This window comes from Malus domestica, chromosome 07 (assembly GCF_042453785.1).
Source record: "Malus domestica chromosome 07, GDT2T_hap1".
In the NCBI taxonomy this organism is placed as follows: Eukaryota; Viridiplantae; Streptophyta; class Magnoliopsida; order Rosales; family Rosaceae; genus Malus; species Malus domestica.
This window is the reverse complement of record NC_091667.1, coordinates 29098425-29116339: the sequence shown is the minus strand read 5'-3', so window position 1 is coordinate 29116339 and position 17915 is coordinate 29098425. Positions and strand designations below refer to the sequence as shown.

The 17915-nt window shown below is 39.5% G+C and overlaps 1 protein-coding gene and 1 long non-coding RNA gene across 2 annotated transcripts; both read right to left on the bottom strand.

Annotated features, from left to right (window-relative positions):
* Positions 1-38: 38 nt before the first annotated feature.
* On the bottom strand, positions 39-1130 carry LOC103431146 (lectin-like protein LEC). The gene has a single exon (XM_008369290.2). It carries the CDS (start codon positions 1128-1130, stop codon positions 39-41), a length of 1092 nt encoding a protein of 363 aa, XP_008367512.1.
* A 9966-nt stretch (positions 1131-11096) lies between these two features.
* On the bottom strand, positions 11097-13864 carry LOC139197878 (uncharacterized). Its single transcript, XR_011583253.1, has 3 exons — positions 13605-13864; positions 12657-12840; positions 11097-11658 (listed from the first exon to the last, which is right to left on the bottom strand). It is a non-coding gene; the product is annotated as an uncharacterized lncRNA (long non-coding RNA).
* Positions 13865-17915: the final 4051 nt, after the last annotated feature.

Below are 17915 nucleotides of genomic sequence, written 5' to 3'. Positions count from 1 at the left end.
TAAAGCCACGCCCTTAAAGACCTTACAGACCTTACGCTCTACTTCTTAACACCATTGGCATCTTTCTCTACAACTACATCGATCTTCTCATACCTAAAATCCACAGGCTTTGCAGGCAACTCAGCAGGGAACTCCGTGTGCCTACTGATGATAATAGCCGACAAAAACAGCACCACAAATGCCACCAGTGCTCCACACCCAGTCACGAAGATCATCCCAGCAAGAACTGTCAAAGGGCAAACCCCTCGTTTATCCATGCTCAAACTCTTACCGTGACCATCCAAATACACCCTCGGATTCACCGGCAGAGAATGCATGGACTTGGGAACATTTCTAAGCCTAAAATTCCATGAATACACACTGCTAATCTGCGACGAATTGCCATTCGAATTTGACGAGCTAATACCTACGTACACATCCTCATCTCTCCACATTCCCGACAAATCTATCCCATACGCTGTAATCGGATTATAAGGCCTCGATTCATCCACCTTGCCTAGCCTAATCTCCAATCGTTTCGAACTAGCATCATAATCAATCCAACATTTCAACTTTTCTCCACTATTTAGCACCAAATTCAATTCAGAAACATTACCAACAGCTAGAGATACAAAGCTACCAACATCTACCCCTATGTGATTAGCATTCAAATCATTCATATCTCCATTCATTTCAGTATCAAATTCAATACCCAGAAACCGATCCTCACCGTTAATTCCAAACGGGCCCTTACCAGACAATCTGGACCCCAAATCTCCAGGAGCAAAGACGAGCAAGAGGCCGTCACCGCCGCCAGGCGTCATCGAGAATGCGAACTCGGTGGAAAACGACGCCGGGCTGCTGAGATTCCCGTAGATAAATTTAAAGGGTTTTCTGCGGAGGAGAAGACCGGAGCTTGAGACCGACGGCCGCGTAATGTTGACATAAGATCCACCGCCTGCTAGCGCGGCGTCGCCAAGGAGGAAAATTTCGGAATCGAAGTTGGGGTTGGGGTTGCCGCTGCTGTTGTTTAGGGGTTTGGGCTCGGAAGAAGAAATGGGTTCCGCAGCTAGGGTTAGGGTTAGGAAGTAGGAGGAGGAGAGGAGGAAAATGAAGGGGAAATTGCAGAGGGAAATGGTGAAGTTCGCCATTGTTGTTTGCACAAACCAGAGTCGTCTTCGCGCACTTCCCAAATCAGACCGAATTCAACGATTTTCTATTTATCTCCCATCAGAAAATTGGATTTTCCATATTTGGTAAAAGCAGTTTTGCAGTTTTTTTTTTTGTCCAAAGAACTCGCAACATATATAGGCTAAACGACGTCGTATAGACTTCAGCACCGACACCCTGATATTTTAGGAAGCAGAGGACGACCTGAGTCAAAAGTAATTTCCTTGGTCAATTTTTATCCACATTTTTCTTTCTTTTTTAGTAGTTTCCGTTAATTGAGGTGACTTAGGGTTAAGGTAGAAGTTTTAGATTTGATTCTCATTAAAAGATAAATTTGAGTTATATTACTAGCGGTTTATTGTGAAGTTAAATACACATCCTTCTTATTTAGTATAAATAATATTATTTGTTAAAAAAATAATAATTTTGTTAGTTGAGGGCTTAGCCCAAAAGCCCAAACAAACCTAAACAGAAACAAATCTAAAGGCCCATTTAACATATAATTATCCAAATCTAGTTATGCCCTCCACATCAAAATTAGAGTAGCTAAGGTCATCTCCAATGAAGAGGGTTAAAGATCCAAAAGCTAAAAATAACGTGATTTTATGGAGCCCACCAGACTATAATTGGTCAAAAGGGCACCAGGTTAGCCAAATGTAATCCCCTCTTAGCCCTTTCTTTGGGGACAACTCCTCAATTGTAATAATTGATTCAAACTCAACAATTAGATTTGAAAACACTAACGGTAGTTTAACTAAATTAACTAATAAATTTAAAGTATAAACTTGAAACTAATAAATTATTGAAGATGCTATGTTTAGCCTATTCGGTTGTAGATAATATATGAGTATGACTTGACACCGTTCATTAAAAATAATTTTTTGCAGGACTATAATTCTGAAAAAGGACTATATTTACCTTTTAGTTAGAGATGACCTAACTGGCAACCCAAGGAATCAAAAAATTAGAAGGGCATTCTTTTCTTTTTTTTCTTTTTTTTTTAATTTTAATCAGGGAAGGGCATTCTATGGTGCCCAGATTATGAATTGCAGAGTTGATAATTGAAAAAAATATATATATAAAAAATTTGGACTGATCCTGGGATTTCAAGCACTAACTTTGTTGACTCTACTTGTGTTACTACTACTACAACAACAACAACAACAAAGCCTTTTCCCACTAAGTGGGGTCGGCTATATGAATCCTAGAACGCCATTGCGCTCGGTTTTGTGTCATGTCCTCCGTTAGATCCAAGTACTCTAAGTCTTTTCTTAGAGTCTCTTCCAAAGTTTTCCTAGGTCTTCCTCTACCCCTTTGGCCCTGAACCTCTGTCCCGTAGTCACATCTTCGAACCGGAGCGTCAGTCGGCCTTCTTTGCACATGTCCAAATCATCGGAGCCGATTTTCTCTCATCTTTCCTACAATTTCGGCTACTCCTACTTTACCTCGGATATCCTCATTCCCAATCTTATCATTTCTCGTGTGCCCACACATCCCACGAAGCATCCTCATCTCCGCTACACCCATTTTGTGTACGTGTTGATGCTTCACCGCCCAACATTCTGTGCCATACAACATCGCTGGCCTTATTGCCGTCCTATAAAATTTTCCCTTGAGCTTCAGTGGCCTACGACGGTCACACAACACGCCGGATGCACTCTTACACTTCATCCATCCAGCTCGTATTCTATGGTTGAGATCTCCATCTAATTCTCCGTTCTCTTGCAAGATAGATCCTAGGTAGCGAAAACGGTCGCTTTTTGTGATCTTCGCTAGATTGCTCCGGTCATTAGTGTGGATAAGTATATAAATGGATAGAGATAGGAAAGCAAACACAAGATGTACGTGGTTCACCCAGATTGGCTACGTCCACGGAATAGAAGAGTTCTCATTAATTGTGAAGGGTTTACACAAGTACATAGGTTCAAGCTCTCCTTTAGTGAGTACAAGTGAATGATTTAGTACAAATGACATTAGGAAATATTGTGGGAGAATGATCTCGTAATCACGAAACTTCTAAGTATCGGAGTGTGGTGTCGTCTTGACTTGCCTTATCTGTCTCATAGGTAGATGTGGCATCTTCTCTGGAAGTACTCTTCCTCCATCCAGGGGTGGTATCTTTAACTGGTGGAGATGCACAAGGTAATGTATCAATTTCACTTCAGCTTACTTGTAGTCTCAGGCTTGGTCAAGCGCGATACAAACCATGTAGTAGGAGTCCCCCAAGTCGCCGAGCTAGGGGGTCTGCTGAAAGAGGTGACAGACAAGGTAAGCAATCAGAGCTCCGACTGATTGTTCACCTTCTCCCCATCTTGCAGCAGCATGAAGGATAAAGAGAAGAAAAATGAGAAGAGATGATATGAGATACTTTTGCTTTTGAAGAAGTAACTTTCCACAGGCTTATTCTTGAACTGAGCTGGAGGGTTTTCTGGTTTCCTCCAGAGTATAAGGCCGACTGAAGAATTTGAGGGTCAAAACAAGTCCATCAAATCTAGAGTACGTTCCACCCTGCTGATATGGGATACTTTTGCTTTTGACAGAGTAATGGGTGTATCGGCACGTGTGCTGTTATGCTTGTCTCCACATGCTTCCTTGTATCCTTCGCACTTGCCCTATCTGTTCCTCAAGCAGATGCGGAATCTTCCCTGGAAACATAAGATGTTGAAGATGAGTACTCGAGAGCAATGCCAGGTAAGTAATCAGGTAAGGGGTTCCAGGCAGTCAGTTCCTGGCTGGAAGCTTGATCCAAGTGCTGACTGATTGCTCTCTTTCTCCTTGTCTTGCAGGTAAAAACAAGGCCAAAGGAAAAGACAGGGAAAAAGCATGATATGGGATACTCTTGCTTTTAACCCTGATGATATGAGATATTCTTGCTCTAGTATAGCTTGTTTGCAGAGGTATTATCGGGGGGAAAGAAAGCTGAATATTTCGAAAGGCTTCGTTGGGAGTGCCCTCTCAGATATGATGAAAGGTTGAGCATTTTTGCAGGTCTGCCTGTCCGTTGGGGATGGAGGTCGACATATATAGGAGTCTCCCTAACAACAAGTAGTAATGCTATTCCTTTACCCTGCTTGGTCATAGCACGGTAGTGGGAGCTGCCAGTTTCACATGTTTTAACTCTGTCAGAGCACTTTGAAAAAGTGGTCTGTGGTATCTGGCTCTCGAGATTCGGAGAACGATGCCTTTTCGATTTTTGAGAAAGCAATCATGCTGGGGGTCTGGCTCTCGAGATTCGTAGAGCAGTGTCTCTTCGATTTTTGAGGAAGTAATCATGTTGGGAGTCTGGCTCTCGAGATTCGGAGGGCGGTGCCTCTTCGATTTTGGAGCAAGCAATCCTGTTGGGAGTGTTGTCTCGAATGTGAGTAAAGGTTGGGCATGTTTGCTAGTCTACCTTGCCACGAAGCACAAAGGTTGACACACAGAGACTTTCCAATTATCCAGCAATGGTACTGTTCCTTTACCCTCTCTTCGCTTTTGAGAAAGTAGTCATGTTGGGAGTCTGGCTCTCGAGATTCGGAGGACGGTGCCTCTTCGATTTTGGAGCAAGCAATCTTGTTGGGAGTGTTTTCTCGAAAGTGAGTAAAGGTTGGGCATGTTTGCAAGTCTACCTTGCCACGAAGCACAGAGGTTGACACACAGGGACTTTCCAATTATCCAGCAGTGGTACTGTTCCTTTACCCTTGTGGGTAATAATATGGTAGCTAGACCTTCAAAATTTATGTGTCTAAACTTTGTTAGTGCTGTTTCTTTGCTATTCTTTTACCTTTCTTGGTCAGAGCGATGTAGTGGGAGCTGCAAGCTTCACGTGCTCAACTTTGGCAGAGAACTTTGGCAAAGTTATCTGTGGTACCCATGAGCTATTGTTGCGTGTGGGAAGTGGGTGATTGAACAGTAAGATTCATGTGCTTTCTACTTCACCAGAAGTCTTCGACAGAATGCCCATAATTTCTGCAAAGCTGAGTGTGCGTGTGACAGGTGCTGACAAGGCTAGAAAAGTAGGTGCCTCTTCGATTTCTGAGATCGGCCCTCGTGGTCTCTGAGCAGCCCAGCTTTTGAGAAAGCGAGCGCCTCTTCGATTGATTCGGAGAACGATGCCTCATCGATTTTTGAGAAAGCAATCATGCTGGGGGTCTGGCTCTCGAGGATTCGGGGAGCAGTGTCTCTTCGATTTTTGAGAAAGTAATCACGTTGGGAGTCTGGCTCTCGAGATTCGGAGGGCGGTGCCTCTTCGATTTTGGAGCAAGCAATCTTGTTGGAAGTGTTTTCTCGAATGTGAGTAAAGGTTGGGCATGTTTGCTAGTCTACCTTGCCACGAAGCACAGAGGTTGACACACAGGGACTTTCCAATTATCCAGCAATGGTACTGTTCCTTTACCCTCTCTTCGATTTTTAAGAAAGTAGTCATGTTGGGAGTCTGGCTCTCGAGATTCGGAGGACGGTGCCTCTTCGATTTTGGAGCAAGCAATCTTATTGGGAGTGTTTTCTCGAATGTGAGTAAAGGTTGGGCATGTTTGCTAGTCTACCTTGCCACGAAGCACAGAGGTTGACACACAGGGACTTTCCAATTATCCAGCAATAGTACTGTTCTTTTACCCTTGTGGGTAATAATATGGTAGCTAGACCTTCAAAATTTATGGGTCTAAACTTTGTTAGTGCTGTTTCTTTGCTATTCTTTTACCCTTCTTGGTCAGAGCGATGTAGTGGGAGCTGCAAGCTTCACGTGCTCAACTTTGGCAGAGAACTTTGGCAAAGTTATATGTGGTACCCATGAGCTATTGTTGCGTGTGGGAAGTGGGTGATTGAACAGTAAGATTCATGTGTTTTCTACTTCCCCAGAAGTCTTCGACAGAATGCCCATAATTTCTGCAAAGCTGAGTGTGCGTGTGACGGGTGCTGACAAGGCTGGAAAAGTAGGTGCCTCTTCGATTTCTGAGATCGGCCCTCGTGGTCTCTGGGGAGCCCAGCTTTTGAGAAAGCGAGCGCCTCTTCGATTTCTGAGATCGGCCTTCGTGGTCTTTGAGAAGCCCAACTTTTGAGAAAGCAAACGCCTCTTCGATTTCTGAGATCAACCCTCGTGATCTCTAAGCAGCCCAGCTTTTGAGAAAGCAAACGCCTCTTCGATTTCTGAGCAGGCGCCTCTTCGATTTCCGAAGCTCCGTCGAGTGCAGATTTTTATAGAGGCTGACATTAAGTTCCAAAGCACACTTGAATCTCCACCAGTAGAAGCTTCATTCTTGCACTTCTAAGATCTTGATTTGTCCGACCTCTTCTCTCTTCAACACCTTTGAAAATGTCTGGCCCCTCCGACCGTCGTTTTGACTTGAACCTTGTTGAAGAGGCAGCCCCGCCTTCTCCAGACAACATATGGCGCCCATCCTTCGTCTCCCCTACTGGTCCTCTTACCGTTGGGGATTCCGTGATGAAGAATGATATGACCGCTGCGGTGGTGGCCAGGAACCTTCTCACTCCCAAAGATAACAGACTACTTTCCAAACGGTCTGATGAGTTAGCTGTTAAGGATTCGTTGGCTCTCAGTGTTCAGTGTGCAGGTTCTGTGTCTAATATGGCCCAACGCCTATTTGCTCGAACCCGCCAAGTTGAATCCTTGGCGGCTGAAGTGATGAGTCTCAAACAGGAGATTAGAGGGCTCAAGCATGAGAATAAACAGTTGCACCGGCTCGCACATGACTATGCTACAAACATGAAGAGGAAGCTTGACCAGATGAAGGAAACTGATGGTCAGGTTTTACTTGATCATCAGAGATTTGTGGGTTTGTTCCAAAGGCATTTATTGCCTTCGTCTTCTGGGGCTGTACCGCGTAATGAAGCTCCGAATGATCAACCTCTGATGCCTCCTCCTTCTAGGGTTCTGTCCAGTACTGAGGCTCCAAATGATCCCCCTCCGGTGCCTTCTCTTTCTGGGGCTCTACCGACTGCTGAGACTTCTCCTAAGCAACCTTTGTGAAGGCTCCGTCTTGTGTGTTTATTTTGACTCATGTATATGTACATATTTGTAGCTGATCGGGGATATCAATAAATAAGCTTTCCTTCATTTCAACGTATTGTGTTAAATACACCAAAGCCTTCTTCGCTAAGTTCTTTGAATTTTCTTTTGTTGAAGCTTGTATGTTGAAGCTTTCTGAGTGGAGCATGTAGGTTGGGGTAGTGTTCCCTTAATTTCCCGAGTGAGGAAAACTTCTCGATTGGAGACTTGGAAAATCCAAGTCACTGAGTGGGATCGGCTATATGAATCTTAGAACGCCATTGTGCTCGATCCTGTGTCATGTCCTCCGTTAGATCCAAGTACTCTAAGTCTTTTCTTAGAGTCTCTTCCAAAGTTTTCCTAGGTCTTCCTCTACCCCTTCGGCCCTGAACCTCTGTCCCATAGTCGCATCTTCTAATCGGAGCGTCAGTAGGCCTTCTTTGCACATGTCCAAACCACCGTAACCGATTTTCTCTCATCTTTCCTTCAATTTCGGCTACTCCTACTTTACCCCGGATATCCTCATTCCTAATCTTATCCTTTTTCGTGTGCCCACACATCCAACGAAGCATCCTCATCTCCGCTACACCCATTTTGTGTACGTGTTGATGTTTCACCGCCCAACATTATGTGCCATACAGCATCGCCGGCCTTATTGCCGTCCTATAAAATTTTCCCTTGAGCTTCAATGGCATACGGCGGTCACACAACACACCGGATGCACTCTTCCACTTCATCCATCCAGCTTGTATTCTATGGTTGAGATCTCCATCTAATTCTCCGTTCTTTTGCAAGATAGATCCTAGGTAACGAAAACGGTCGCTTTTTGGTATTTCTTGATCTCCGATCCTCACCCCTAACTCGTTTTGGCCTCCATTTGCACTGAACTTGCACTCCATATATTCTGTCTTTGATCGGCTTAGGCGAAGACCTTTAGATTCCAACACTTCTCTCCAAAGGTTAAGCTTTGCATTTACCCCTTCCTGAGTTTCATCTATCAACACTATATCGTCTGCGAAAAGCATACACCAAGGAATATCATCTTGAATATGTCCTGTTAACTCATCCATTACCAACGCAAAAAGGTAAGGACTTAAGGATGAGCCTTGATGTAATCCTACAGTTATGGGGAAGCTTTCGGTTTGTCCTTCATGAGTTCTTACGGCAGTCTTTGCTCCTTCATACATATCCTTTATAGCTTGGATATATGCTACTCGTACTCCTTTCTTCTCTAAAATCCTCCAAAGAATGTCTCTTGGGACCCTATCATACGCTTTTTCCAAATCTATAAAGACCATGTGTAAATCCTTTTTCCCATCTCTATATCTTTCCATCAATCTTCGTAAGAGATAGATTGCCTCCATGGTTGAGCGCCCTGGCATGAACCCGAATTGGTTGTCCGAAACCCGTGTCTCTTGCCTCAATCTATGCTCAATGACTCTCTCCCAGAGCTTCATTGTATGACTCATTAGCTTAATACCCCTATAGTTCATGCAATTTTGTACGTCGCCCTTGTTCTTGTAGATAGGCACCAAAGTGCTCGTTCGCCACTCATTTGGCATCTTCTTCGTTTTCAAAATCCTATTGAAAAGGTCAGTGAGCCATGTTATACCTGTCTCTCCCAAAAGTTTCCACACTTCGATTGGTATATTGTCTGGGCCTATTGCTTTTTTATGCTTCATCTTCTTCAAAGCTACAACCACTTCTTCCTTCCGGATTCGACGATAAAAAGAGTAGTTTCTACACTCTTCTGAGTTACTCAACTCCCCTAAAGAATCGCTCATTTCATGTCCTTCATTGAAAAGATTATGAAAATAACCTCTCCATCTGTCTTTAACCGCGTTCTCTGTAGCAAGAACCTTTCCATCCTCATCCTTGATGCACCTCACTTGGTTTAGATCCCTTGTCTTCTTTTCCCTTGCTCTAGATAGTTTATAGATATCCAACTCTCCTTCTTTGGTATCTAGTCGTTTATACATATCGTCGTAGGCCGCTAACTTAGCTTCTCTGACAGCTTTTTTCGCCTCTTGCTTCGCTTTTCTATACTTTTCACCATTTTCATCGGTCCTCTCCTTGTATAAGGCTTTACAACATTCCTTCTTAGCCTTCACCTTTGTTTGTACCTCCTCATTCCACCACCAAGATTCCTTTTGGTGTGGGGCAAAGCCCTTGGACTCTCCTAATACCTCTTTTGCTACTTTTCGGATACAACTAGCCATGGAATCCCACATTTGGCTAGCTTCCCCCTCTCTATCCCACACACATTGGGTGATTACATTCTCTTTGAAAATGACTTGTTTTTCTTCTTTTAGATTCCACCATCTAGTCCTTGGGCACTTCCAAGTCTTGTTCTTTTGTCTTACTCTTTTGATATGTACATCCATCACCAACAAGCGATGTTGATTAGCCACGCTCTCTCCTGGTATAACTTTGCAATCCTTACAAGTTATACGATCCCCTTTCCTCATTAGAAGAAAATCTATTTGTGTTTTTGACGACCCACTCTTGTAGGTGATCACATGTTCTTCTCTCTTCTTAAAGAAGGTGTTGGCTAAGAAGAGATCATATGCCATTGCAAAATCCAAGATAGCTTCCCCATCCTCGTTTCTCTCCCCAAAACCATGGCCACCATGAAAACCTCCATAGTTGCCTGTCTCCCTGCCCACGTGTCCATTTAAATCTCCTCCTATAAATAACTTCTCCGTCTGAGCAATTCCTTGCACCAAGTCTCCAAGATCTTCCCAAAATTTCTCCTTCGAACTCGTATCCAACCCTACTTGAGGTGCGTACGCACTAATCACATTGATAAGTTCTTGTCCTATTACAATCTTGATTGCCATGATTCTATCTCCTACCCTCTTGACATCTACAACATCTTGTACCAAGGTCTTGTCCACGATGATGCCAACACCGTTTCTCGTTCTATTTGTGCCCGAATACCAAAGTTTAAACCCTGAGTTTTCTAGATCCTTTGCCTTACTACCAACCCACTTAGTTTCTTGTAGGCACATAATATTTATCCTTCTCCTCACCATAACTTCCACTATTTCCATAGATTTTCCCGTTAAGGTTCCTATATTCCACGTTCCTAAACGCATTTTGCTCTCTTGAACTCTACCCTTCTGTCCTAGCTTCTTCACCCTCCCCCGTCTAATAGGATTTTCACCAATACTGGTATATTAAACACTTATTACTATTGATGAGATTTAACAGTCAAAGTCATATGTGGTTTTACGTGCCAATATACAATTGATTTGGGATATTGTGCTACGCACTGTTATAAAGTCATCTCTAGCCAAAATGCTTTAGGCCACATTTAGCCTTAAAATTGGTAAAATTAGTTTCCAACCAAAGGGTTAAAGGGAATCGGCTAAAAGAATTAGGCTAAGTTTGGCCTCAAAGCAGACAACATGTAACCCCACGACAAGTTAAGTTTAGCCCCAAAAATTAATAAAATAGGAAGAAAAATATATAGCTTACATGATTTGAGATGAAAAGATTTAGTGCTAAAGTAGTCCTTAAAATATTAATTTTGAGAGCTAAAACATAGTCAAGGGCTACGTTTAGCCCTCCATGGAGATGACCTAAGAGCTTTTTGACTCGAGTCATTTAACATACGAGTATGATATGTGCTAGATCATAGGTGATCAATAATGCACCAAACATGAAAGATAATAATGTGTGGACTCGACTAGTACAATTAGGAGGGACATATCCTACTGTGATATAAATTTCTAAGTTATTTGATAGGATAATTAGTTCTTTTCGACGATGGATTGAAAACCTAATCTAGCACCTATAGCATCCTGTTATATGGATGTTTTTCTCCATTTCGAAAAATCTGTAGCTCTTGTGACTAACCATTTGTCCACGCACTCGAGCTCAACTTGTTCATTTTCTGCCCTAGATTTTCATGCAGTTTTGAATTCCTTCTCCCTGCCTAAAGTGTGAAGAGCACTTATTATTCTGAATAATTCCTTGTCGTGCAATTTGAATTTCATCTCTCTGTAATTCCAAATACAAAATAATACTTCCATTCTTTTTTCATATAGAAAATGGGGTAGCTTTGATAACAACTTAAGGTTAGTGTTCAACTTTATAAACACATCTCAATCAAATCCCCCAAATATTGAGGCACAAAGAAGAAAAAAATCCTCGAGATCCCCAATACATGGCTGAAAATCGAGTCCCACAAAGTGTAAATATTAAAAGGAGGAAAGTTGAGAAGAAATAGGAGTGGAGGGGTTTGAATTTGGAGGCAAGTCAAGGGTTTCTGGGTCCCTTTGGTAGTTGCCACAGCAAAGCAACATCCAATTCCTTCCGATGGATTGAAAAATCTTCAAGTGTGTGGGGGTTTTGTTTTGGCACTTTGTGTGTCCTTGATAAAGCTTTGTGTAGTGCAAGAGGGAGACAATTGGGGTACATATCTTACAACTCAAGATAATTTGTAAACACACGACACTCACGCACACTCTTTGGTGCCCCCAAACAAATTCTTCTTCTCCCACTTTGGACCCCATCTCCATCTGCCATTTGAATTAGATATGGTAAAGATTTAGATGATGATGATGGTGATGATTACTATTAATTACTATGATGATAAACAATGATGATAATTAGACCACGCAACATATTCTACTTGAGAATTCCCCAAACTAGATTTAGGAAGCTTCTGTAATCAAGGAAATTCTTTAGGGTTTCTTCATTATTGACAAATTCAAAGTGAAAGATCATCATTTAATTGTTTAATAGGGCAAGCTAGCCTCCTCAACACTACAAAATATGTAGTAAAAGTAACATTTTCTTTTGTGGAGCTCATTCTCTTTCACATGTGTGTTATACTGCATAATTAATTGTGTATTCTACGAATCTACATCTCTTTTAAAAAGAAACAAAATATACATAAACCGACTTCAAGGATGGTTGACGCATGCTTGAGTCCAACCCACATTATAGCTCTAACCCACCCCTTTCCTATTCCCCTCCCCACACCCCAATTTTGGGGGCTGAAACCATACCTAAAGGTATATAATCAACGTGTACAAGACAGTTTTCAATAGACAATGTTGTGATTTAAGTTTATCTATTAAGTTAATAACAAGGAAAATAATAATTAAGATGGTGCAAGGTTTGGGGTCAGGTGACAAAATAAATCAAGTACGTCAGAGTATACTAGAATTTACACATGTGCCGTATGAGTGTACCAAAATCGACCCTTTATTTTAAAATGAGAGAATTGGTTAAAAGGACTTCTATACACTAAGGTCTCGTCTCATCACATGTGTATGATGCCTTTGCCTTTGCCTTTGGTGCACTCAATGTGAGGCCCAAAAGTGGGGAAAAAAGGAAGTCGTTAAGTTTATAAATCATTTCTCCACTGCCTTGGATTCTAATTAAAGTCCTTAAAAGCATGTGATTTGGAGTGTTTGAGGTGGTGGAAATTGCAGAAAATAGTTAAAGTCAGCAATACTTACAGTAATGGGTTTCTCACAATTTGTCAATTTGATCATCAAAATAAAGTTACCTTTACAAAAAGGTGAAGTCAAATGTTGGAAGTAGCTACTGCAACGATCAAAAGTTTCAGAGATTAGGGTAAATTGTAACCCAAGACATCACCTCGATAGCTTCCACTTTTATGCTAATCATGATTCATGAACAGAAGAATCAAAACTTACTACCAGTTTCTTAATCCAGAAACTTATGTCTCACTGCAAAGCAAGAAATTTCGCCGGGATGAGCGAAATTTTATTAAAAAATATTCACCATAGATATGTAATCTAAGATTATAACTACATAAAAAATTAATCGGTTTTAACCTATCTTTGTTCTAATGTAAATGAGATTAATTAACATCAAAGACACCTGTAAACAACGAGAGTAAGATAATCAATTGATCGTCTTCCAGAGTTGATTTCAGCTGGGTTTTAGCGTCGAGCTGTATCCCTAGAAAATCAGATCGAAAGTGTTCATATGGGATTTCGGGTTTGGTTGATTTATAGCTTTCCTTAATATTCTATATGTAACACAACAAATAATTACATAATTTACAAGATATTTTGGAAGCTATATATGCAGAAAATTATCCTCAAATTATAATTGAAGAAACAACACAGATTAATATATAAAAATCTAAAATTTTGACCAAGTTAATTTCATGAATAATTTGGATAGAGGAGAGGTCATAATTAATCGTCTATACCATAAAATAGATTTTTGACATAATTGAAAGACATATGTATGGTAGAATCATAAGTATAGAATGCAAAACCCTAATCGGAATTCATAATTTGTGTCAAACTATGAGGATGTGCATGTTTTTGTTCCAAATCAATGAAAACATTCAGATGTTGGCTGCTGAAAACAAGATTTTGGAAGCTCCATCTGTGAGAGAGAGAGAGAGAGAGAGAGAGAGAGAGAGAGAGAGAGAGAGAGAGAGAGAGAATAAGAGAAGATATATAAAAGTCTGAATTACCTCAAGGCAAGAAATTGTCTAGTTTGGCTGAACTCCTTGAACCTGTAAATAGTCATTGATGCATGCTATATAGATATAAGTTTGAAGCTTCCAAAGGAGAAATCCAAAGGGATAGCATGATCCAAACCAAACGATGGAAAGAAATAGCTAGCTGGGATCAATGCGATCCCTTTGGATGCCTCCTCTAGTTGCAATATACGAAACCAACCCAGCGCTTTGCTTCCTTCGAAACTCTCTTCCTCCCTCTCTCTTCTGCTGATGAAAATGGAATTTGAGAACGCCTTTGATATAAAAGAGGGAGTGAGTGTTATAATAACCTCTTCATCTTCCATGTTACTATTCATATATCGGTGAGTGAACTGTTATTAACATTCCAAAAATCTTATTTGACACTCCAAACTTTCTATAATTAGAAAGAAAAATACACTTATGAGAAGTGTAGAATGAGATTTTTAGAGTGCTAATAACAGTTCTTTATCGGTAATACTAGGTATCGCTAGTATTCTCTACACACTTTTTAATTTGGCCAAATAAAAAGATGTCACATGTTTCTGGTTTTTACTAAGTTCAAGAAAAATTAAATAACATGTCCGTTATTTTTTAAATAATAAAACATGTGTTAAAATATCAGTGGCCAAATCAAAAGATGAATACTCACTAATGAGTACTTGAATATTATCCTAAATATATTATTTTTGTAATCAAAATAAGCAAATAATCAGAAAAGAAAAGATACTTACTACTACAATTTAATGATAATTTCACTATTTGTATTTGAAATTGGAAAGTTTTAGATTTGACTCTTAAAAAGTGAAATTGATACTAACTTATTATGTGGTTTAACTCAAGTTTAAATTATTTGATTAAAAAAAAAACTCAAGTTTAAATTCCATATAAATAAGTGTTATTTTCAAATTTTTATAAGTAAGAGTTTAAGAATAACAAATTTTGTATTCAAATTTCATTGTTATTTTTGGTTAACCAAACAAAAAAAATTAACAAATTCTAGAAAATAAATTTTCGTCATTAATCTATTTTTTTTTCATCTAAACAAAATGGAAAGATTTTTTTTTTTAGTACATCGATATTTTTACACTAAGTGGAAGAGGAGTTCGGCTAAGCCACATAACGGATAGCCTAATTTGATATTGAATTCGCCATCTATGAGATTCGAATCTAAAACCTCTCACTTTCAAGTAAAGATTTAATTTCAAGAATATTTATTTATTTGAAGAACTCATATTCTCAAACAAACCAGACATATGGAAAAGGTTTATATACGTTGTGTGTCCGCCATCCCACATTAGAAGTCCCCCAACAAGTTGGTACAATCGTATTTATTTATGGTTTAATTTCTCATATATTCCCTCATCTAAATCAAGGTCTGTGGTCCAACCATGTTCCCCTCACACACCTACTCTTTTTCTATGCCTTCGCATAGTATTAAACATTCATTTTTCTAATTGTGGTATTTAAATTATTATATTCCAAATATCAGTCAATGATATGACCCTATGATTGATTCTGAAATTAAAATGGGAAAAGAATAATCTCCAGATCACTTCCTTCTAATTCATCTAGTTCGGAGATTCGGACAATTGAAATTTGATTCAACGGCTACAAATAGAGGCTCATTTTAAAAGTTATAATAACATTAGTTGTTAGATCAAATTTTAATTGTCCAGATCCCCATACTTCGTAGATTAGTTGGAACTTGGAAGGGATCCGGAAAGGATCCCCTTCCATTCAAATGTATTAGCTAGTGGGATCCACGAAGTGTGTGATTTAGTCAATCAAGGCACCAGTTTTCCTCTGAGACAATCAAGAATCACATCTTTGTATTATTGTCAAATATAATTCTGTAAAATCATTTAAAATATGTGGTGCCATAGATCATTTAAGATTATAAAAGTAGAGAGATTGAGTGATCTAATATAGAAAAAAGGGTTTATTTTTTGAGATTGAGATAAATTTTTACTTTAGTCTCTAACAATAAAAATCAGTAGAAATTGTTTATGAGTTTATCTATCGTAAATTATTTTGGTCATTCCGTGAAAATTTTGTCAAATTCCTTATTAAATTATCATGTGAGAGACCACATGACCACCTTTTTAAGTATATTTTTGTCACGTAAGAGACCAAGTGATCAAAATGATTTACAATAAACAAACTCAAGAACTTCTGCCTATTTTCATTTAGAGTGATGACTTATGCCAATCTTAATACCATTTTAGCTAAAAAAAAGCCACACAAAAAATGTTAAAGTAAATTTTAGTGCAAAACTTCAAAATATCCTCACTCTTTAAGAATTATGGTTGAAATGTTGGAAACCTTAGTGTTAGTCTAATGAAGTTCTTCCGTTTAGTACCAATAAAAGGAACATTTACCAAACCAAAAGGAAACGAGATAATAAAAGACACAAACGATGATTTATTCAGTTTTATTATCTTTTCTTCAGACACCAAAGTGCGTGCAGGACCATTACTACGCAGGCCTATAAATGGTGCACATGGATAGGCACCACAAAATATGGTCTCAATCTCACTCACAATATTGATTATTTTCTTAGCCGTCCACTCACCATAAATATATAGATAATGTTAAAGAGACCAAATTTGAAAATTAAATTTGCAAACTAAATGATGTGTCATCAATAATAATAAGCACGTTTATCAACGTGTAAGTAATAAACCAATCAACTTCCATGTTCTTTAGTTTTCAAAACTTTGTCTACAAATTTAGTCTTTCTAGCATTATTCTAAATATGCATGTATACCTATATGAGCTCCTCCTTAAAAGAGATTCCACTCCACTATTCACGAAGTGAATTTGATAGTATTCTTGTATTGCATGGATGGTGACTATGTACTGTCTACATATATATACAACACCCCTTATACTACAGAGCTAAAAATAACAAAAACAACGAGCTATAGACAATCATTATCTCGTCAATACTTCGTTGCTATACGAGCAAAGCAACAGTACTATGATATTCGATTGTGTAAATAGTAAAGTAGGAGTCATGCTGAGAAGCTGGTTCTATACATTTATACTTTGCAAGTTGTATATGATAAGAAATGAAGTCGGACTATTGAATTTTACATGTTATATATGTTACAACATAAACTTAACTTCCAATCTTGGTGTATTGCTAATGCAAACATAGCCACCCACCGCATGATTTTTTTGCAAGATTGATTTATGGATGGGGTCCTCTAACCATTATCGATCTTCAGTTTGTAAAATGACTATGCATATATATATGGTCTATAAGTGTGTTATATTGGTGGATTTTCACCTTTTTCCTCAATCAGGCAGCCCTTCCAAAACTTCTCACTTCTTAGTTGTTAGTTCCTAACTAGAAAGTAAGAAAAACTTGTAGTACCAGTGACTTGTCATCCTCCACAAATGGCAACTATAGTGCAAAAACTAAAAGGCCAAAACACCATATTCTAGTGGTTGGCTAAACACGAATCCTGCTGCTACAGAAGTCATCTCGGCCGTTCAAAATGCAGGGGCTGCATCAAGATTGCTCAGTTGACCACTCCAGATCATGGTGGATGGTGCTAGATCTTGTCCATGCTAGTGAAGCAAATAGATGGACCATAGCCACAGAGCAGGTTTGTCGATGGTGCTATAGCGGCTCCACCATGCATGCATATATATTTTACCTTCCCACGCATAATGTGAAAGTGGGGTAATTTGTGGTTGGCTTATACTGTCTGATGTGATTTGGAAATAGGGTTTTGGTTCACCATATGTCTCTTTTTTGTAGGACACAAGAATTATTATCTCTCAGGCCATGTAACCCATCCGCTGGATCACCACGGGAACTTGAACGAACCTGCCAATTGGCTATTGCTGCTGCCCTATATATTTCAGATCTTCATCTCTCCCATCCCATGCATGCGGTATTATTCATCGTCCTTGGGCCAACAGCTTCCACTCACACACCTTTTTCTTTTGTTGAATTCACCACATGGAATTTTAAATGAGAAATATAATCTGAAAAACGATTTTGCATATACTAGTTCTCTTATTTAGTATATTCACAACAGGGATGTCTAGCAGTAGAAAAAGTGAGTAAAAAACTTCTCGATAATCTTGTATAAGGACTTTAAATGGGATCATTTAAAATCATACATTTGGAGGTCCTACAAAGACTACCCTCTTGGCCCTCATCTACAATTCCTTTAATTGTTGGATGTGGAGGGTTTGGACCACAGCCATTAGCACCATTATGAATACACAAGATGAGAAGGTTTCTATTTTCCATCCATCAAATTGTACTAATGCGTATGGACATGA

What these genes read in the sequence shown, in the direction of transcription:
- LOC103431146 (XM_008369290.2), bottom strand. Translation starts at nt 1,130, where the DNA reads ATGGCGAACTTCACCATTTCCCTCTGCAATTTCCCCTTCATTTTCCTC.